Genomic DNA, 23,066 nt, shown 5'->3' on the forward strand with positions numbered 1-23,066 from the left:
ATCACTGGGTGTGGCCATAAAATAAAACAAAACTGAAGGTCTTCTCCCTCACCAACGAGAGGCGCTCCCTGGGGCACCATGTTCTCAGATCAGCAGAGGGCATTTCTGTGGGAGTCCATCCCAGGGCCCCTCAGGGAATGCAGCTCTCACTCCAGCCAGGATGTGTCCGGGAGAAGGGCTTGCATCACTGTGCACAGCGTGGAGTGGTGATGCTCCCGGCCCGCGCCCCGGGATTGGGCGTGTTACCCTCCGGCATTGCTTTGCAGATGGTGGGGTCTTGACCAGAAATGTTGTCTAGCTAGAGAGCTTGTTCCCAGAGGCAGGTCTGTGTGTCCACCCGACACTACCCCTACTGGGGTGGGGCACTTCCTGCAGGGGACATGCTGATGCAGCTGGCCACCGGAGCTGCTGCCTGCCAGCCTCCCGGCGTTCGAACCTTGAGATTCCTAGGTTCCAGCAAGGGCCTGCCAGGGAGCCTGGGCTCACCTGCCCTTGAACGCGGAACTTCCGGGTTCTGGGAACCCTGCCAGCTCCCAGCATCCACTCTGTTCCCCGCGCTTCCTGGCCAGTTTCAGAGGGTCAGTTCTGGTCTGTGCCAAAGAGGAGTAGACTGGCCCTCCATTCCTTCAAACTGGGAGACCAAGACCTGTCAAGTTCGGTGACTTCCATAAAAGACATTTGCAGGGGCCAGAGAGTTCAGAGGGGAAGGCACCTGCCTTGCACGCGGCCGACCCAGGTTTGAGCTCCGGCACCCTGAATGGTTACCTGAGCACTGCCAGGAGTAATTCCCGAATGTGGTCAAGGAAGGCAGGAAAGAAGGAAGGAAAGGAAGGGAAGGAAGGGAAGGGAGGAGAGAAGGAGAGGAAGGGGAGGGGAGGGGAGAGCAGGGAGGGAAAGCTGTTTAGAAAGCCTGTTAGCAGTGGATCAGAAAGTTTAACTTCACGTGTAGGAGGAGTCCCAGGTTCTGTCTGTGGCAGAACCGGGAATGACCCCTTGAGCACTGCCAGGTGCCACCAAACCAAGAAGAAGGAAAGAAGGTGAGAGCTGTGTCCCTTCTCCTCCCTCTCTGCAGGGTACCATCAGAACGGAGTCATCAAAAACCAGTGCGTGCCACACCCGCAGGCCCCAGGAGGTCAGAGGCTGAACCAGAGGGCCCTGTACACGTCCATGGCTCGGCCACCCCTGCCGCGGCAGCAGTCCACCGGCTCCGAGCGGCTGTCGCAGGCGCTGGACAGCTTGGACTTCCTCAGGGTCCCGGACCAGGGCGCTGCTGGGTAAGGCCCTCCCCTGGGCAGCTGGGGCACCTCACGACACGCCAGGAGACAGGCCCCTGCGGGCAGCTCTCTCCCCCCGAGCTCACGGGCCTCATCCCCCTCAGCCTCCCTGACCTGCTGGCACTGAGCTGCTCCGGCCAGCCCGGGGCACCCAGAGCTGCAGCCCTCTCTCAACACCGTGCCAGGCGGACTGTCGCCACTGGTGACTGCAGGGTCGTGGGACTCCTGGTCACTGGGGGTGATGCAGAGGTTTCCGGGCTGACCAGGACACTGAGTCATGGGGCCTCTGCTGCTGGCTCCGGGGTCCTCTCCTGCCCAGAGGGTGTGTTGCTCCCTGCTGGCCACACACAGTGCTAGGACCCTGGGCACCTGCCTCCAGCCCTCCTCCCACAGCTAGAGCTGAAAGGCCCGTGGGTCTGTGCAGATGACCGGGAGGGGGCGCACTTTCTTTCTTATTTTAGCTTTGGGGCCACACCCAGCAGTGCCAGGCCTCACTTCTGGCTCTGAGCTCAGGGATCACTCCCGTGGAGGCTCGGGGACCTTGTGGGGTGCTGGAGATGGAGGAGCCCAGGTTGGCCTCACGCAAGGCCAGTGCCCATCCATGATGCTCGCCCACTGGCCTTCGGGCTGTTTCCTTATTAGCTCCCCTTCCTCCCCACTCCCATAATCTAGATGTTCCGGTTCTGGTCAGGTGGCCCAGGGATGGACTTTTGCCATGTTCTGTCCTCCGGGCTGTCGTGATGGAGTGAACGCCGGGCATGGGGGGAGGTGTCAGGCGTGTCTTCAGGTGAGGGACAGCATCAAGCACCTCCCCATCAGGTGTGGCAGAACGAAGAGTCGAGTGGGCCCGCGGCTGGTCTCTCGGTTCTCCACCCGCCTCCTACTGTCTCTGGTCCTGGCGCATGGAAGCGCCTCCCCAGCCTGCTGTCAGCCACACTTGCACTGCGGCCAGGAGCCTCTGGCAGCCAGGGTGGCGCAGAGCAGCGTGTCCCAGTGCCATCGCTCCCTTGCAGCCCTGCATGTTGGCGCCCCATCTGTGCATGCTCACTGACTGCCCGGGCCCACGCTGCTGTCTGTCCGTCCCGATGCTGGGCTGTCCATGCGCACCCCGTTCAGCCACATGCACTCCTAGTCTGTGGGAGCATCCGTCCGCACGCCCTGCCTGTCCCCTTGCCCTGGCCATCCTCTGCCCCTCCCGCGGTCCCTCGCCTGCCTCCCTCTCCTGCCTCCCGGCCCTGCACACTACACGGGGGCTCTCGACAGGTCAGTGCACCCCTGGCCCAGCCAGCGCCGCCTGCTCATTCGGGAGCGTCTCTGTTGTTAGTTTCAGTTCACTGGGGGAGTGTGAAGCCAGGTTTCCTTGGACCTCACACTCCCCCGACCCCCACCCCCACAAGGCTCTTCCCTTTTGTCACCACGTGCCGACTACTGACCAGGACACCGAGAGGGGCTGGGTGGGAATCAGGTGTGGTGGTGGCCCCCTCTGGCCTCTCCAGACTCCTGCAGGCTAAGGGTCTGCGGATGCGGGTGGCTGGATGAGGTCAGTTTCTCCTCTTCCAGACTTCTGGGAGCCCCACCCCCACTCTGCCTCCGGCGCCCCCCATCTTTCTTTTTGTCACCGAAATGTGCCATGACCCACCTCCGGCTCTTTGCTAGGAGCTTTAAGCCCAGCCTGGACTACCTTTCCCTAGTTATTGTATTTATTGGGGGCTGGCGGGTAGGGTGGTTGCCTTGCACACGGCCGACCCGGGTTCGATTCCTCCACCCCTCTCGGAGAGCCCGGCAAGCTACCGAGAGTATCTCGCCCGCACGGCAAAGCCTGGCAAGCTCCCCATGATGTATTCGATATGCCAAACACAGTAACAAGTCTCAAAATGGAGACATTACTGGGCCCGCTCGAGCAAATAGATGAACAACGGGAGGATGGTGCTACAGTGCTACACCTGGCCGTGCTCAGGGACCACTGCTGGCGGGGCTCAGGGCCAGGCCCCAGGTCGGCAGAGGGCAGGGCGCGTGCTGTCCCCACCGTAGCATCTTCCCGACCCTCCTTTTGGCGTTTCTAGTCCTAGAGTTCACTGTTGCACGGGAGGATAATTTCAGGAAATTCCATATTCCTCCAGAGATGTCCCAACTCTGTGGAGAGAGAGTGTAAAGTGCTCAGCGGTGCCCGTGGTCCTGCCGCCTGCTGGAGGGGGTAGAGAAGTACAGCCGCCGCCTGTGTGTCCCCACAAGACTGTTCTCGGGAGTCCGGCGCAGTGGCCTGACATTCTCAGGCAGTGTCCAATAGCAACATTCCTGGCCCATAAGCCGCAGGAGCGACGGCCGGGTGCGGGCGGCGGAGGCTGAGGAATGCCTGGCACCCGGCCCTGCACTTCCAGTAATGTTTATAGATTCAACCTTTTGGAATAGAGCATATTTTTAAGAGCCAGGGAAATAAAATGCCATTATTTTTCCTTCTTCAAATTTCAAGACATAAATCTCACATCTGCAGGACAAACAAGGGATATTTGAGAGCTTGCCCCAGCTTGCCTGGCATGGATGGGGTGAGGACTGCAGAGTTGGTCCAGGGAGGTGGTGGTGGTGGTGATGGTGGGGTGTGTGTGTGTATGTGTGTGTGTATGTGTGTGTGTGTCTGGGCTTGGGGGTCCCACAGCATCCCATATGGTCCCCTCGGTACAGAGCCAGTAAAACTCCTGAGCACCTCCAGGTGAGACTCCTCCCCCAAAAAAAAAATTTAATAAAATTTTTTAAAACTTAATTTCCAGGACCGGAGTGATAGAGTGATAGTACAGCGGGGAGGGCACTTGCCTTGCATGTGGCTGACCCGGGTTTGATCCCCGGCATCCCATATGGTCCCCCAAACACCACCAGGAGTAATTACTGAGCACAGAACCAGGAGTAACCCCTGAGCATTTGCTGGGTGTAACCCAAAAAGCAAAGATAAAAACCCCTAATTTTCTTCTGTAAATATTTCTCTCTCTCTGTGTGTGTGTGTGTGTGTATGTGTGTGCGCGCGCGCGCGAGCGTGTGCACATGTTTGCCCTAACTTAATCTTCTCATGTTCTTGCTGGTGTAGTAAGACCCATTGTTCCATCATCATTTTAAAATGCCTCGGGGTTTAATGAAGTTCAAATAACAGTGCTAGGGCCCAAGAGCTAGTACAGTGGGTAGAGCATTTTCCTTTGCACATAACAACCCAGATTCCATCTGTAGCATCCCGTAGTTCCCCAAGTGATTCATGAGTACAGAGCCAGGAGTGACCCCTGAGCATCACCAGCTGTGACGCCGAAACAAAATTAATAAATAAGTAATAGTTTTATAAGCTGGAAAGTGCTCGGAAAATGGAAGCCCTATTTCTGTTTGTCTTAGTTTTATTCTTCACATGTTTGGGTGTCATAGGAGAACAGGAGGAGCCCATTAGAATCGGAAAGCAGCTTGTCACCCTGTGTCACCCACAGAGTAGAGAAGCACTTGCTCAGAGGTAAGGGATTCTGACGCCACTTGCCAGGATGCATGACCTTTACCACTGAGACCCATAGGACAGTAGCTTCATTGTCACGCATCTAAAGCATCTGAGCCAGCCCTCACCTCCCATTGCCTCTGGGGTTACAGCTCTCACTATCAGTTTCCAGTCTCTGAAGCTTATAAGGCCCTCTCAGGTGACCCGAGACCTTCCCTGGCGTGTGGGAGAAGTGACCTGCATTGCACTTGGGCGCATGAGAAGGACCTGCTGGTGACCATCCCAGCCTCAGGCCCATCACGGCCATGCAGTGGCAGGGGTCCCAGCCATGCACCATCACACAGGGGCTTCCAGGAGGGGCCAGGGCACTGGTTTCTGGAGCCAGGAATATAGACTGGAGTGAGATACCGTGACATGATTGGGGTAAGGTGAACTGAATACTTTGTGCCCCTTTTTTGGTGGGTGGTGGACACCCACCTGCCCTAAGGGCTCATTCCTGGCTCTCTGCTCAGGGCTGACTCCCAGCTATATGCTTAGGGCTCATTCCCGGTTCTGTGCTCAGGGCTGGCTCCCACTCTGGGCTCAGGGTCACTCCTGGCTCTGTGCTCAGGGCTCACTCCCATCTCTGTGCTCAGGACTTACTCCTGGCCCTGCTCAGTGACCACCCCGACTCTGGGGACCTTGTGCAGTGCCAGGGGTCAAGCCAGGTCAGCTTATTGCAGGACCATTGCCTTACCTGGTCCTGTCTATCCCCCTGCCTATACCTTCACTAGAATGAGTCCTACAGGGGAGCACGACCACTTGATATCCTTGACAAAAGGACAGGCCCGTCCCTGTTCAGGAAAGGCATTCTCTGACCGAGCGCACAGCTTTGGAAGGGACACTCATGGAGTGGTCAGGGAGGAAGAGGACAGTCACCTGGCCAGCCAGATCAGCCGAATCAAGCCTGGTGGGCAGTGGGGTGACCGATGTCACAGTCAGATCACCCACATCCTACCTTGATTATAAGGAATTGAATTTAAAGAGCCTGGATTTAATCTTGGTAGTGGTTCCTTTTAACAAGCAACACGCTCTGTGACTGTGTCACCCGCAGAGGCTCCGCGCCCTGCAGACCTGTGGGTCCTGTCACGGCTGGTCATTTGCTGCCCAGGATCGCCCCCTGGGCAGCAGCGGGACAGGACTATGTCACTTCCTGTTCGGGGGTACCTCGCCTCAATACAGGGGAGTCTTGCCTGCTGTACCCGCCCACACCTGCCGCGTTCCTTGTTCCAGCCGAGGCAGAGATCTTGCTGAGTGCAGGTCCGGCTTTCTTTTTGTTTGGTTTAGGTGTGGGCCGTTTCAATTTTTTTATTGAATCACCATGAGAGACACAGTTACAAGGTTGTTCATGGTTGGGTTTCAATCATTCCATATTCTAACACCCATCCTTTGACCAGTGTACGTTCCCCACCATCAGTGTCCCCAGCTTTTCTCCCATCCCACCGCTACCCCAACCCCCGCCGGGTAAGAGCTTCCTTAGCCTGAAAGTCACAGCAATTAGCTGATGATGTTGGCCTGTAGAGAGTTGCAGGGATGAGCCCATGTTCGTGTGGCCGCCTTAGGAGAACAGAGCCCAGTGCCCAAGGCCAGCCCCTCCCGCCCCTCCTGCAGTGCCTGGCTCATGCCATGGTGCTCCTGATGCTGGCCTAGGTCCCCTGGAGTTCCCCCTACAGAGCCCACTGTGCTGATGGCCAATGCAGGACCCGAGTTTCTGGGCAGCTCCTGCTAGGGGCTTCCAGAGGACATGGCGGCCGTGTACAGACTCCGAAGGCCAGGGCTGGGCAGGCCATGGCATTGTCAGGGACTGGGCACGGGCCGGAAAGCTCTGGCCGCAAGAGCCTCGCGTGGGCCTCTTCCCAGCCTGGGGTGAAGGCAGGCAGGCCCCAGGAAGTGCCCTGACCTTCTGTGGGGGCACAGAGTCCAGAGGTCGAAAAGTGGGTGGAGCATTTGTCCTGCACAAAGCTGGCCTGCTTCCATTCCCAGCATCCCATGTGGTCCCGCAACCCCCAGGAGTGATCACTGAGCACAGTGGGGTGTGGCTTCGGATAAGATGGGCACGTCTACAGTGCCACGCTGCCCAGTCCGGGAGGCACACGGGTCTGCACTGCACTCAGGCTTCTGGCAGGGCTCTTAGAGGCTGCCCAGGCTCAGGTGCTGTCCAGGAGAGGGAGTAGGCCCAGTCAGGAGCTCGGCTGGAAGGGTCCCTGGGAAGGCACCGCCCTGCGGGACAGGCGCGCCCCCTGCTGGGAAGATGGTGCAGGCACTGGGGACCAGACTTGACTCACCTGTGCCGCTGCTTCCTCCTGCCTTTGGCCCTTGCACACGGCTTCCCTCCGCTGCACAAGGCCCCCACTGCACATTGCACCCCAGTAAACACCACTTCTGGGCTATCATGGAGAAGGGCCGTGCTGGACCCCCATCCAATCAGCTGACAAATTCCCAGGCAACCCTGGGGACATCGGACCAGGAAGCCAAACGCCGGGGTGACCACTGAGGCCTCTCCCTCGGCCTGACCTTTCCTGAGCCCAAGGAAGCTGCCTCTTTGCCCACACAGACCTCTCCTCCGCCCTCCTGCTCTCCTGCTCTGGCACCTGCTCAGGGGGGTCACCGGGGCTCTCCGGAGCCCACCTGGGCTGCACGGCAGACTTTAAATTGCAGCTTCTGAGCCACATTGTTTCCATGCCTCAGACCCTGCATCCGAGAGCTGGTGTGTGCACTGCTGAGTCCTTGCTGGAATCTCTCTAGAGCTTGGCCTTCACCCCTCAAACCCTTTTCTGGAGGAGAGTGTTCAGCCACACTGGCTTGACACTCGGGGAGCACTCCTGGCGGGGCACACCTGACCGGGTGCCAGGGATCACCCTGGATTGGCCACGGCGGGATGAGCACTCCCTGCTGTGCTCTCTCTGTGGCCCCTGGGGTCTGCTCCTGACAGACCTCCTCCCTCTGTTCCTGTCATCATTCAAAGTATTTGGGGTTGTTTTGTTGTTTCTGTTTGGGGGCCACACCCTGCTTTGCCCAGGGCTTACTCCTGGCTTTGCACCTCAGGATCACTCCTGGCAGGGCTCAGGGGACCATTTGGGGGCCAAGGGTCCAACCCAGATTGACCACATGCCAGGCAAGCGCCTTACCCACTGTACTATGGCTCCAGCCGCCTGTACTATGTTTTCTTATGTGTCCATGGAATTGCTCTCTCGGTTTCATTATTGGGTTCTGGTAGAACTACAGCTGATTTTTCGATATTTATAAACTGCTGAGCTCATTTACTAGCTCTAATAGCTGTGTCCTTCTTGGGTTTTTCCATCCGCCGGGCCGTGTCGCCCAGGAGTAGCTGTGGTGCACTTCCTGGCCCGCCCCGTGCTGTCTCCTTGCCTTGCTGTCTGGCTTGAGCCTTCACTGGGCCATTGAGTGGCAGAGGCCGGAGCTGGGAGCCAGTCTCACTCGGCCCTGAGGGGGAGGGCACTGCCCGGGGCCCAGGGGCTGCCCAGGAGGGGCAGAGGCGGGGCACACACTGCAGGGCAGGGCGGGGTGCATCCCTGATCATTTCCCAAGAGCCCCAGAAAGCTGTGACGAGGCTTTCTGGTAGGAACAGTGGGCCACTCTGAGTCGAGATGATATGCAGGAAGATGTAGAGGAGGGGCGAGAGGACTCCAGCACAGCTCCACCACCCTGCCAACCCCACTCCCCAAACCCCTACCCCCACTCCCCACTCCCGCATTCCGCTCTGTCTCTGTGCTAAGAGCGCCCCCTACTGGGGGCCAGCAGCTACATTCCTGACTCTGGGACCCTGTACTAATTAATAGGACCTGTACTTAGGGTGGTGGATTTGTCCCCTGGACAGAAAGGAAAGCTTAGAGGGCCGGACACGTAACACAGAGGTTAAGGAGCTTGCCTTGCACATCGCTGGCGCCAGTTAGATATCAGAGTCAGCATAGGGCCCACTGAGCATCACTGGGCATGGCCCCGTCTGCTGGTCAGTTCTCTCCTCAGCCGCCTACAACACAAAGGAAAGCTTGGGGCCAGAGCGATAGGACAGTAGGCAGGGCGTTTGCCTTGATCCAGAACCCCATGGGATCCCCCAAGCGCCACCAGGAGTGATCCCTGAATAAGAGCCAGGATTAAAGCCTGAGCACAACTGGGTGTAGCCCAAGGGTGGGAGAAGTAGTACAGCAGACAGGGGTCTTGCCTTGCACCTTTTAAAGTTAATTTCCTTCTATAAGTTTGGGGGGGAGGGGGCAGTCTGCATGGTTATGTCTCTGCCTGCATCTGTGTATGTGTGTCTGTGTGTATCTCTGTGTGTGTGTGTCTGTGTGTATCTGTGTGTCTGTCTATGTGTTTTTGTGTGTCTATGTGTGTGTCTCTGTGTCTGTATTTGTGTATCTGTGTGTGTCTATGTGTGTGTGTATGTGTATCTCTGTGTGTCTCTGTGTCTCAGTATGTGTATCTGTGTGTGTGTCTATGTGTGAATATGTGTATCTCTCTGTGTCTCTGTATGTCTCTGTGTCTGTGTGTCGGTGTGTCTGTGTCTCTGTCCTCATCCTGCTAGGGTGTCATAACCCACACGCCCTCGTGTCTTGTGCTGGGAGTCAGCTGACTGTGGTGTGCTGGCCAGTGGCTCTTACTCTCTCCAGTGCTGACACACCCTCCACCCACGCTTGCCTCATTGAGCGCCTGGTGGCTGCCCCCTTTTGGAGCAGCAAGCACTTCCCCAGCACGGCCTGGGATTCCTGGGATGCTGCGGGCGCCTTGAGCCAGGAGATGCCTTTCCTCCCAGAGAAAGGAGCAGCGTGTGGCTGTCAGCACCCACCCCACCTCAGCCCTGCCTGCTCCTGCCAGGGAGGCAGTGCCCCTTGGCCTCCACGGCGTCCGGCTTGCACATCCTCCTGGGCCCAGCGAGGCGGGGAGCGGCATGTGAGAGCCCAGAACTGGGGGTGCTTCCTCCTCCCGGGATTCAGGCCAGGGGAAAGCCCCACCCGTCCCGCCTTCTCTGGAAGGTGCTGGCTGCTCCGTGCTGCTCACGCGGCTCTTCGGAAACAGGAATGGAGGCATGGCTGGGTGTGCATAGCTGGCGAAGAGGCTTTCCTGCCATACTCACCCCACTTCTGCTGCATGCTTTTCGTGGATATAATGCAAATGTTTCATTGTGCGTTTCCAGGGCAAGTCACGTGCCTTGTATGCAGCTGACCCAGGCTGTGATCCTCAGTCCCTGCGGATCCCCCCAAGAGAGCCAGAGTGCAGCCCAAACCGCTGAGTGCGGCCCAAAAACCAAAAAAAGATTTTAAAATTATTTTTAGTGCCAGAGTAATAATACAGCAGGCCAAGCCAGGTGTGACCCGAAACCAAAATTAAAATGTTTGCGGGGGTGCAGCTGCTTTGCTTAGACAAGAACCCAAATGGATCCGTGGCACTGTGTGACAGTCCCCTCCTCCGGCACTGTGCAGTGAGGCTCTGGCAGCCCCCAGCATGGCTGGGCCTGAGCAACCCTGCCCCCAGCCCCACACTGAGTTGGCCCAGCGGGCTGGGTGTCACCATGAGGGAACCTGCATCCACTGAACACTCATGAGAGGCAGGATTTTGCTTGGGGACCCGCAGCAGCAGCCAGTGCCTATCCCGAGCTCTCTGTGGCTTTGCTGCAGCTCAGCCGTGGGTTGTTTGAGTGGTGCCGCGTGATGTGCAGTGTAGTGGGTCTTGGATGCAGTGGCTGGAAGGGGACTCGGCCTCAGAGCACACCTGGGGCAGCCTCAGTCTCAGGGAACATTCAGAGGGGGGCTCGCTCCCTGGGATGGAGCCTGTTTGCGTGGCTGTGTGGGCTGCCAGGTACGCTGGGGTCTGTGGTCCACAGGAGTGCTCCGGGAAGCAGAGAGACGCCACCGCCTCTCCCCAAGCTGTGTCTCACCTGTCCCTTCCCCCTGCAGTGTCCGGAGGCAGACAACCAGTCGCCCGACCCCTGCAGGGGGCAGACCGAAGCCCCAGCCCAAGCCCAAGCCTCAGGTGCCACAGTGCAAGGCCTTGTACGCCTACGATGCTCAGGACACGGATGAGCTCAGCTTCAATGCCAATGACATCATCGACATTATCAAGGAAGGTAAGTGTACACCACAGGACATGCAGACACAGGGTTCGAATGCTCCTTTTTTTAAAAATCTTCCTCTTTTTTTTTGATTGAATCACTTTGAGATAGTTACAAAGTTGTTCATGATTGGGTTTCAGTCATACAATGTTGCAGTAGCCATCCCTTGGCCAGTGTTAATTTCCCACGGCCAGTGTCACCAGTTTCCCTTCAGCCACCCCCACTCCCACCCCACAGCCTGCCCTACAGCACTCTTCTCCTGTCTCTTTCCTTTCGGGCATCACAGGTACAGAGAGGCTATTAAGTACAGCCCTTTACCGCCTTTCAGCACTTAGTTCTCGTCCAGAGTGATCATTTCCAACCATCACTGTCGTAGTGGTCCCGTCTCTGCCCTGACCACCCTCTCCCCTGACTCCAAACCTCCAACCGTGGGCCCGTCCTCCTGGCCCTCATTTCTGCGTCCTTGGGTCATAGTCTCATACTGTGTTTGAAAGCTCATTGAACCAGGAGCGAAGTGGCTCTCATTTTTGTTATTCCTTCAGTCCCACCCTTAGTATCTGCAGTTAATTTCTCCTTGTGGTGGCAGAATGGCTGCATTGGTTCTCGACCAACAGATGGCACTCGCGGACAAGGGACAAAGGTCTTCCTTTGGTTGGGTCTGTGCCTATTTCTGAACTGATCTCTATGGCACGCCCAAGGCTGTGCCCTGTACCCGGGTGGGATGGGCAGGCGGGGCTTTCAGGGCACGTTGGTGCCAGCACACATTTCCTGGGGAGGCAGGAAGCCGGGGGAAGCCAGATAGAGGCCCGGCGATGCACCAGTGACTGGGAGGAGGTGAGATGGAGGGCATGAGGCTGGGCTGTGGAGCTTAGCGGACAGACAGGTGGCTTGGGGGAGGGAGAAGAGTACCATGGAGGGGAGGGGAGGGGGCACAGAGGAGGCCAGGCAGAGGGTCAGTGCCAGAGGAAGCTTGTCCGCTTACAGGGCCTGCTGTCAGGCCAGGGAACCCTGGGTGAGGGTGGGCAGCAGCAGCCCGGGGGACATTGGACACTTGAGCTTTCAAGATGAGCTGACCATGGGGCTGGAGCAATAGCACAGTGGGTAGGGCATTTGCCTTGCACGCGGCCAACCCGGGTTTGATTCCCAGCATCCCATATGGTCCCCCAAGCACCGCGAGGAATAATTCCTGAGTGCAGAGCCAAGAGTGACCCCTGTGCATTGCCAGGTGTGACCCAAAAAGCAAAAAAATAAAATAAAATAAAAATGAGCTGACCAAGGACCGTGCCAAGAATTTCAGCAAGTTCCCTCATCACCTGGGCCCAGTCCGGGGGAATCCTGGGACCCCTACCAGGCTCCTTACAGACGTGCTTTCATCCTCTACCGTTTAGTTTTCTACAGGCTTTACTATCTTGTTTGTTTTGTTTTGGGGGCCACACCTGGGGTTCTCAGGGGTTACTCCTGGCTCTGCACACAGCAACTACTCCTGGCAGAGCTCAGGGGATCACGTGGGGTGCCTGGGATCAACCCTGCGTGGGCCGTGTGCAGGCAGACGCCCTCCCCACCGTGCTGTTTCTCCACAAGGCTCTACTGGCTTAGGTCACTCAGTCTTCTTCCTCACAGTCCAAGAGTACAAATTCGCTTGAAAATGTCAACTCTCGTAAGTAGGAAGGATCACATAGCCTCCCTATTAAAAACCTGATACCTGTGGGAGGAATTGGTGAAATAGTTCTGTATCCAGTGATTTTTGATGCAAAAAAAAGTTTTTAGGGATAAATGATGCAAAACTAAAATTTATTGACATAGAAAAATGTTCGTAGGGAAAAAGGTAAGGTAAAAAGGTAAAGGCCCTCCCGTTGATCGTCGATTTGTTCGAGCGGGCCCAGTAACGTCTCCATTGGAGACTTTGTTGTTACTGTGTCTGGCATATCGAATACTCTCGGTAGCTTGCCGGGCTCTCCGAGAGGGAAAAAGAAGAAAAATAAATTATAGACTATAATTATAATAAAAATAAATTACATTTTTATTTTCATAAAATACAAATCATAGCTATAGAAACATTGAAGTTTTCCCAGTTGTTGAATTTCCAAGTAGTGCTTTCTTTTTCTTTTTCTTTTTTTTTGGGGGGGTGTGGGGGGTGGGAAGGGCGCCACACCCGGTGGTGCCCAGGACTGGCCCTGCACTCAGGGGAACATGTGAGGTCCTGGGGTTGAACCCAGGTCAGCTGCATGCAGAGGAAGTGCTCTGCTTTCCGTATTGCCCCTGCAGGCCCTCCAGATAGTACTTTCATTTCTCATTGGTTTCAGTTGTTTTTTTTTTTCCTAGAAAAAGTATGTAATTAAATGATTACATGGACCAGGGAAATGGCTCAGTGGTAGAACACATGTCTTGCATATATGAAACTCTGGGTTCAATCCCCACTGCTGCGGGGAGGTAGAGAGGGGGAAATTTTATAAAATATAGTCCTACAATTTTACATTTGTAAGATATCCAAAGTACTATATATATATACATATATACACACACACATATATATATATTTATGTTCCAGGAGTTACCAAAACAGGAGGGCAGCGTGCTAGTTCAGGGGGTAGGGCGCTTGCTTTGCACACATCCAACCCAGGTTCAATTCTGCCACCCCATACAGTTGGTCCCTCGTGGATGGGAGCCAGGAGTAAGTCCTGAGCACCGCTTGGTATTTCCCAAAAAGAAACAAAAAACAAGTTACCAAAGCATGCTATAAATTATTACTATAAGATGAGATGCGGTAGTATGGTTTAAGTCAGAAATAGACTTGTAGGTAAATGGGTAGAACATCATCTAAGATCAGTCAGTGCAATATGAAAATGGAATTTGACTCCAGAGGGGTAAGCATACACAAAATTACATTATACTTGTTTTGATTTGGTTCTTGGTTTGGGGGCTGTTCCCAGTGGCACTCAGGGCTATTCCTAGTTCTATGCTCAGAGATCACACCTGGCAGTGCTGGGGTGGGGGGTGGGGGGGGGGGCGTATGTTGTGCTGGGTTGAATCACTGCATGTAAGGCCAGAGCTCGATCCCCGGTCCTCACTCTGCAGTCCTTCTCTGCATTTTGAAAAGAAAGCTAGATCTTTACCTCACACACAAAATAAGTATCAGATGAAGATGAATGAGAGATCGACAAATACATAAATTATGGCCGGAGACGTAGTGTAGGGACCACAGTCCATGCTCACTGATCCCCAGAGGACCCCTGAGAGTGACCTCCCAGGTAGAGCCCAGCTCAGCCGCCAGTGCCGTTGGGTGAGGCTCACAGCAATTCTCCCCTGCACAATACCGTGAAAACTTATAACTGAATTATAAAAGTTTGGGGAGAAATGTCTTAGAAGGAATCCTGGGATATTAATCTTCTTATACAAGAAAAGTCTTCCTATCTAAGACATAAAATTCCAAAACCAGAACCTCATAAAGCAACTAAATTAAAACCGTCTGCAGAAGATGCACACAGGGCCCAGCTTAATGGTGGAAAGGAGGTCAGAGACACGTGGGGCCTGTCGCAGAGCCCAGCAGCCCTGTGGGCACACAGGTGCAGCCGGCAGCACCCTCCAGCCACCCACAGTGAACCCTCACCCTGGGTCTGGGTGGGCTGGAGTCGCTGGGCCCTTACCAAGCCCTCGAGCCAGAGTTTCCAAGCCAGAGCTGGGGACAGAGCACTTCAAGCAGTAATAATGGGGGGTGCATATCCTGTATCTGACACCCCATGGGTCTCAGCGATCACATGTGGTATTTCCCAGTTTGGTCGTAGAAGCCCTCATACTCAGTGAGAACAAACTCGTGAGCATTAGGCCACGTGAGTTATAGAAAACTTTGATTTCAGTAATTTTCTGACCCATCTGTATGTTTGTCATTGTGAAAAAAGTGAGGACTGTGATATCTGTGCTTAGTCATGAGACAGCACCTTCTTGCAGTATTTGAAGGCCTTGGAGGAGAACATAATAAAAGTACTTCAAGGCCCTAGAGAGTGCAGTGGGTAAGGCGCTTGCCTTGCATATGGCCAACCCCAGTTTGAGCCCCAGCACCCATATATGGTCTCTCAAGCCCGCCACGAGTGATCCTGAGCACAGGGCTAGGAGTAAGCCCTGGCCTTCAAAAAACTAAAACAACCCTCCCCCCAAAAAATAATAATAATAATCAGCTATCTTTTTGAAGGAGGTGTACAGGGAAAGAATCTAACTATCCTGTTGAGTCTTGACAGGCTGATTTCTGTTTCACATTCGCATGTTTATTACAGAAAGGGCATGAACGAATATACCAGAAAAGTATGCCCTGGCCAGGGGCCTGGCATTGAAATGGGAAGTAAAGATTTTGAAAGGTCATAGGCCAGGTGCAGGGACAGACAAAAGTGTTTAAAGTAGTGGCAGGGAGCCGGAGCGATAGTACAAGTGGGTAGGGTGTTTGCCTTGCACATGGCCAACCTGGGTTCAGTTGTCTTGTATAGGAAGAATTTTCTTGTATAGGAAGATTAATATCCTGTATGGTCTCCCAAGTACTGCCTGAAGTGGTTCCTGAGTGCAGAGCCAGGAGTAAGCCCTGAGCATCACCAGATGTGACCCCAAAAAAACAAAACACGGGCTGGAGCTAGTACAGCGAGTAGGGTGTTTGCCTTGCATGTGGCTGACTCGGGTTCGATCCTCGATTCCAGCATCCCATATGGTCCCCAAGCACCGCCAGGAGTAATTCCTGAGTGCAGAGCCAGGAGGAACCTCTGTGCATCACCGAGTGTGAGCCAAAAGAGAAAAGAAAAAAAAAAAGGTGGGGATAGGGCACTCAAGGCGAGGAAGCAGGATTGGAGAGCCACCAGCTGCCAAGATCTTGGCACCCCACAGCAGCTGCACCAGCGTAAGGAGAATGGGGCAAAGCCTCTTCGGAACTGCCATTTTAAAAACACAGGTGGTGTGGGTGGGCCCGGGAGCAGGTCACAGCCCCCCCACTCCCCGCCTCACTCTCCCACTTCACCTCCCCTTTCCTGCAGATCCTTCAGGCTGGTGGACGGGGCGACTTCGAGGCAAGCAGGGTCTGTTCCCCAACAACTACGTGACCAAGATTTGAGGCGCACAGCCAACAGATGCACAGGCCGAGTAGGGAGGGAGTGTTCAGGGGTGGGGGACCCTCGGATCCAGCAGCAGCACCTGCTTCTCCAAGGCCTGGAGTTATTCTCGAACCATCCCCCCAGAGCATGTGGCAGAGCTGGGGCGGGGACAGGGAGTGTGACTTCCCTGCAGTGATCCCCAGAGGTGACCCAGGCAGAGGAACCCTGGGGGTGCTGGGGGGCAGACCACCTCCACTATGATTTATTTATTGTATTTAAACCTGGTGAGGGGGCAGGGCTGCCGCTGACAAGTGCCTTTCCTTGAACAACACACTTCCTCCGCCTCCTTTCCTTACAGGACACATTCCTCCGCACCTGCTCGGGGCGCCTGGCAAGGGGGCCACCTCCTCCCCAGCGCCCCGGGTGGTGTGGCGTGCAGGCGTCCCAGGTGCTGAGGGGCTCTGGGTGGGGCTGGGTGGGGCCTGGGTGGGAATGTGGCTGGGCCATGTTGCTGTACCTATTCCAAGGATTGTTTTTTTTTTTTTGAAGCTGTACATTTATAAAGAACCCAAAGCAGATCCTATACTGTATGTGTGAGCGCCTCTGGATTGTAGGAACGTGTATGAATGTACCATGACAGCCACTATGCTGGTCCGAGGCCGGGTACTTGAGCACAGTGCACCTGCCTCTCCATCCCCAGCGTTTCTGTTCTCCTGCTCTCCCCGCCCCCCCCCCAAAAAAAAAACCTCCTAAGCAAATAAAGCAATCCAAAAACTGCCCTGTTCTTTCGGGACATTTGTTATGGACTTCTGTTAGGCCTCCCATAGCACACACCCCACAGGAGAAAAAAAGAAAAAGTTATTACAGTTCTCGAGGCCCTCTAAATTCTATCTGCAATCAGAGTATTGTCAGAGTATCGACAGCAGTGAGGATATTAAAGTCATCACTGGTGGACCCTACTCCAGAAGGACTGGCAGCAGTACAAGGACTAAGGGTTTGCCTTGCACAAGGATGACTTGGAGTCACTACTGGCACCACTTATGGTTCCCCAAGCCCCGCAAGGATGATCTCCTGAGCACCACTCAGTGTACCCCCCTCCCAAAATAAAAAGATATTGAAGACTAGAATGTGTGTCCCAATCCACAGGAGAAAATACAGGCAAATAGACCCCTTGGCAATGATTTTTCACATCAGAGATGTCAAGTGGACTCAACCTCAAAAGCATAACAAGTCGGACTGCATCAAACTAAAAGGCTGCACCATGCAAGAATATGATCAAATGAAAAGACCCTACTGAATGGGAGAAGGTGCCATATGTTCAAAATATGTAGAGAATTCAGACTTCCAACAACAAAATGTTTTAAATGGGATCAAGATCTAAATGGATTTTTCTCTAAGCAAAATAAACAATGAATAAGCACACGAATGGAGATTCATCAGTCTTCTACCAGAGAAGTGCACATCAAAGAACATTATGAGATACTGAGTTAAAGGGTGGGTTAAAACGGGGTGATACAGTACAGGGGCTAAGACAGTTGCCTTGCAAAAAGGACCGTGAAAATGCAAGCACTGGCTCTGGGTGGGGTGTAATGGCGGGGACCAAGTGCATGAATATGCGACTGTGTACAGGCACATGAACAGTCAAGACACGTAAACACACCTGTCACAGGCACGTGCACAGTGAGACGGGAGCATGTGCAGGTTCAGAGGCACATGCTCGAGGTTGGGGTGACAGCACAGCGGGTAGGGCATTTGCCTTGCACATGGCCAACCCAGGTTCGATTCCCAGCGCCCCATATGGTCGGTCCCCTGAGCACCACCAGGAGTAACTCCTGAGTGCAGAGCCAGGAGTAACCCTGAGCATCGTGGGGTGTGAGCCCCCCCCCCAAAAAAAAAGGCACATGCTCGGTCTGACAGACACGGGAAGTGCACAGGCTCTGACGCGCGCGGTCAGACACAGACACGGGTGTGTGCACGGGCTCCGGCACACGCGTGGTCAGACACACGGGCTCCGGCACGCACGGGGGCGTGCACGGGCTCAGGCACACGTGTAGTCAGACTTGGGGGCGTGCACGGGCTCCGGCACGCACGCGGTCAGACAGGCGTGAGAACCCACGCGGAGCCGGACACACGGACGTACAAGGTGAGAGGCCCATGGACGGTCTGACAGACAGAAGGACACAGGCGGAGGTCGACACACACACCCGTGCCGGAGGCACATGCGCGTCACACACACGCACACACACGCACACACACACACCCGTGCCGGAGGCACATGCGCGTCACACACACACACGCACACACCTCTCTCTCCCCATCCTTCCCACCCGCCTGCACATGCGCGTCACTCAGGGCCGAGGCGCGCGCACACACACACACACACACACACACACACACACACCCCTCTCTCCCCATCCTTCCCGCCCGCCTGCACATGCGCGTCGGGCCGAGGCGCGCGCACACACACACACCTCTCTCTCCCCATCCTTCCCGCCCGCCTGCACATGCGCGTCGGGCCGAGACACACACACACACACACACACACACACACACACACACACACACTCTCTCTCTCTCTCTCTCTCTCTCTCCCCCCATCCTTCCCGCCCGCCTGCACATGCGCGTCACTCAGGGCCGAGGCGGGCGGCGTGCGCCGTCACGCACGGACGGGCACGCAAGCACGCGCGTCCCCGCCTCCTCCGGACCGGCGCCAGGCACCGCCTCCCGCACGCGCGTGCGCAAAGGCACCGGAAGCGGACCCCACCGCTAGCAGTTCCGCTTCCGGGGCATCGCGGATGAGTCCCTGGGCGCGGCTCTGGCCCGTTCCGCACCGAGGCTCGCTCCCGGCCGCGGAGCAGCGGGACCCCTCCCCAGCGCCCCTGCGTTCCCGTCCGCTCCCCAGCGGGGAGGAGGCTGGGGTTGAGCCTCCAGCTGCGGGGCGGCCGGGGCACGAGCGCCAGGCGACGCGCGCGGGCCGCGGACACGGTGCCCACCCGGTGGCGGCCCAGCTGCTGTCTCGTGCGTGGGGCTCGGCGGGGCCCAGCACAGCCCTGGCACGTCAGAGCAGCTCCTAGTGTCGTAGCTGCTGACTCCGTGTGTTTTTTTGGATAGCAGTTAGGTTTGGATTTGTTTGTGGGTGGGTGGGTGCTATTTGTGTTGGTGGTGATTGTGGTTTTGGTTTTGGGGATGCACCTGGTGATGCTCATTGCTTACTCCTGGCTTTGTGGTCGGGGCCATCTGATGTTGCTAGGGACTGAACCCTTGCAAAGCAAGCACCCGATGCACTGTACAATCCTTCTGTATGGGTTTTAGAGAGTTTTTTTTTTTTTTGAGAGAGAGAGAAAGAAAGGAAGTTTAAAGGTCGACAGTTTTCAAGCTAAAACATTTACTGAAATGGAGAAAAAAATCAAAAGCATAGACCTGGGGCTGGAGCGATAGCACAGCCGGTAGGGCGTTTGCCTTGCACGCGGCCGACCCGGGTTTGATTTGCAGCATTCTATATGGTCCCCCGAGCACCGCCAGGAGTAATTCCTGTGCATCGCAGGGTGTGACCCAAAAAGCAAAAAACAAAAACATAGACTTAGGGTTGCAGGGCTACCATACCTTCTACACTCAGCAATCTAGACCTAGAGCACTCACCTTGAGGTGGGGATTGGGGTGGGGGGGGACTGTAGGGAAGATAAGAGAAACAACTGCTGACTCGGGGTCAGATCAGGGTCCAAGTGAAGTGCCTCTAGTTAAGAGCTGGGGAATCCCCCAACCTCTCTCCATTAGGAGTGATCCCTGAACACCACTGGATGTGGCTCCAAAACCCCAAAATAAAACCAACTTTTGAGTGAGTTAGTGTAATCTTTCAAAGCCTTCTCATCTGTGCATGAAGACCAGGATGTAGGGTGTTTAGAGGCAGTTTTAGAAACTGGCTCCTTTTTGTCTGTCAGACATGGGCTTCCACCACAAAGGTGCACTGCCCGCTGTTCTTGGCCATGGCTCTTGGCCCCACAGAGCACCTGGGAAACACAACTATCAGTGAGAAGCAGCACTACCCAAAGGCTGCCCATTCCCACTCAAGAGGGCCCTGGAGGGTGATGGGAGTGGGAAGAGAAAAGAGTTGGCCCTGCAAAGCCTGAAAAGCTTGGTGTTACAGCCACAGCCATGTTTTTGCCCACTTAGCACAGAAAGAAGAGCTTTTAGGGTCTGCGGTCATACCCTGCAGCAGTAAGGCACCAGAGGTCAATCCGGGTCTCCCCATGGAAGTGCTTCAGCCATTGAAGTTCTTTCCTGGCCCCTTAAAGGTGTTCTGTTGTTTGGGAGCAGGAGGAAGGGGGTCAAGGAGTGGACACCCCCAGTATCGCTCAGGGCTTACTCCTGAGGTCTGTTCAGGGATCACACCTGGCGGGCTCAGGGACCCTTCTGTGGTACCTACCAGGAATCAAACATGTCAGCCACATGGCAGGGCAAATACCTTACCCTTGTGCTGTCTGTCTGCCCTTCTAAAGACAAGGTCAGGTTTTATTTTATGATATCCTGAAAGCATCAGTTACTTACTAAACTTAGTAATTTGCACTTTGTACTTTGTTGCTTAAGTTCCAGCATGTCCAACTCTTTCCTGGGAGTTGCTCCTGGTGATCTCCAGGTACCTTATGGTGCCAGGTGTAAAATCTTAGCATGCTGAAGGTTGTGTGTTCACGGGCTCTCTGGACGGCTCTATCTCACCGCCCGCATTCAGTGCTCTTGAGCCTCCGTGTGTGGCCTGGATCAGGACAGTGTTGGCCAAGGGCAGACGAAGGAAGAAACGAGGGCCAGGCTGGTCGATATCAATTGTAGTTTATTCCAGTCCTCTTCACTCCTGTCTCTCCTCTGCCTTCTCTCCTGGGCCCCAATCTGGAACCCTTTCTCCTTATGGCTCTGACTCTGGATCTCTAGAGCCCCAGCTCCCTCACTTCTGAATCTGCCCCTCCAAGCTTACAGTCATAGTTTATATGGCAATCACGTAGGGTGGTGACACAAAAGTGGGTTGAACATTAACAAATCAACAAAGAGAGGTAAGACTACTCCTCCAGGAGATTAACTCGAGAATAAAATCTCTTCTAAAGAGATTACTAGGAGATCTGCTCAAGTGTGGGATCCCAATGAGGGTGTGTTCTTTCCTCAGCTAGTAATCTACTTAAATAGTTACAGTAAATCTCCTTATAATATTTCTAGCAATGTCATTCTGTATGAGCACAGGAAGAGATATAAACTTACAGTTTGGTTCTTCCTGAGAACATCTCACTATACATTCTGCAGTCCTCAGGCCAGGTTAGTTTTCCTAGCCCCAGCAGGAAAACTCGTCGTTACTTACTTTTGGATCATGAAAGCATTTGTCCATGATCATGCCCTCAACTTATAGTTGAGTATCATGGTGCTTTGGCCTAGCCCATTTTGATGCCAGGGTAGCTCACAGCTTGCCCTGGGTCCGTTCAGTCCCTCACTGGGACCCTGCTTTTGGGGTACTTAGGAACTAAGGACAGCTGAGTCAAGAAAGCAGATGCCCAGGAGTAAATATTATTCGGAGCCAATCAACTCCTACGTTACAAAGATTAATATTGACTGTCTTCCTGTGTCCATACAGAAAGGACATTGCTTTAAGGCAAACTATGCAAAAGACATAATTTACAAGTTCAGTGTCCTTAGAAGGATCTGATCTTACAAGCTAACAGAATCTGATTAGGGAGAAAAGGTGATTAACTGGCTGGGGAGGAGAGCACAGAGAAAGACTTTACAGATAAACAGAGGAATGGGAGTGACTCCGAGCACTGGGATGGGTGTGACCCGTAAACCTAAGCTTACCTGAGGAAGGACAAAACAGTGTTATCCTACAGCCAGAGATTTAACCCAGGGCTCCTTTGTGACTAGCTCAGGCGCACCTGGGAAAGTACGGCTCTCCAGAGTTGGGCAAGCTCCCTTCCACCATATGACTTAGTATTCACACTGGAGACCTGTGTCCATCCACCTCTCCCCCTCAAAGAGGATATTTATACAATTTCACACTAGGATTCTAACACAAAAAGATACCCAGCTCTTCTGAGGCTTGGCAGTGAGGCAGCGTGGCTCAGCGGGGAACGATGAGAAGTTTGAGGATCCCCACTGTGGGAGACCCAAAGCCAGCCTTCACTCCTCTCCAGGGAGCAGCATGGAATCCAGTGCCTGCTGACCCTTTAGTAATCTTACACAAATCTGCCGTTTTCCTGAACCTATTGGCTAGTTCCTTTCAAGGCAATGCACAGGGTCAGAGAGGGGGCTCACCAGACTGGAGCGCAGACCTTGCATGGGGCCTGGGTTCAATCCCTGAGCACTACCAGGAACAACCCAGGACACAGAGCTAGGAGTAGCACCTGAGCACCAGGCACAGCTCCTCTCAGGAAAAAAAACATCTTTTGGGTTTTTGGGTTTGGGAGCCACACCTGGCAGTGCTCAGGGGTTATTCCTAGCTCTGGACTGAAGGATCGCTCGTAGCAGTGCCAGGGATAGAACAAGCATCAGCCGCATTCAGGAAGTGCCTTGCCCTGTGCCCTCCTCCAGCCCTAATGATGTCTAATTGAACTTGGGAAGTTGTTTTAAAGACTCTGCAAGGGCTGATACTTCCGGTGGTGTCACCTTTCACCCTCCTGCTTCTGAGAACAGGAATCAAAGCAGGAATGGGTACTAAGAAAGAACTGTCATTCTGATCCTCCCACCAAAAATTTTTGTAACTCTTTTTTTCAGACAAAAGTCTGGGAATGATCTGGCTTGTACTGAAGCCAAATTATATATAGTTTAGCCTTTTTTATTTGAGAAAACAGTAAAGGCAGGGCCAGAGCATTAGTACAGCGGGGAGGGCATTTGTCTGGCACATGGCTGACATGGGTTTGTTCCCCAAAATCCCATATAGTCCCCCGAGCACTGCCAGAAGTGATTCCTGAGAGGAGAGCCAGGAGTAGCCCCCTGAACATTGCTGGATGTTCAAAACAAAACACAACAAAACAGGGAAGATCTTTTCTCCGAATCCATAGTGACAATAATTTACATTGCAGTTCCAAGGAAAAAAATAGAGCAAGTCTCCACTGATAGCATCATATAGGATATGCAAATAAGCAGATGTGCCTTAAGAAAACGAATAGCTTTATTTTCCATGGGAGGCA

The 23,066-nt window shown here is 54.4% G+C and overlaps 1 protein-coding gene across 1 annotated transcript in view; it reads left to right on the forward strand.

Annotated features, from left to right (window-relative positions):
- MYO1E (myosin IE) overlaps positions 1-16,920 on the forward strand; it is a 190,971-nt gene extending 174,051 nt beyond the window's left edge. Inside the window, exons 26-28 of the mRNA XM_056130676.1 lie at positions 1,073-1,274; positions 10,686-10,855; positions 15,850-16,920. Coding sequence (XP_055986651.1) covers positions 1,073-1,274; positions 10,686-10,855; positions 15,850-15,926 — 449 coding nt within the window. The 3' untranslated portion in view covers positions 15,927-16,920. The remainder of the gene's footprint in view (positions 1-1,072; positions 1,275-10,685; positions 10,856-15,849) is intronic.
- The last annotated feature ends 6,146 nt before the right edge of the window (positions 16,921-23,066 follow it).

This window comes from Sorex fumeus, unplaced genomic scaffold, assembly GCF_029834395.1.
Source record: "Sorex fumeus unplaced genomic scaffold, SorFum_2.1 ptg000081l, whole genome shotgun sequence".
NCBI lineage: Eukaryota > Metazoa > Chordata > Mammalia > Eulipotyphla > Soricidae > Sorex > Sorex fumeus.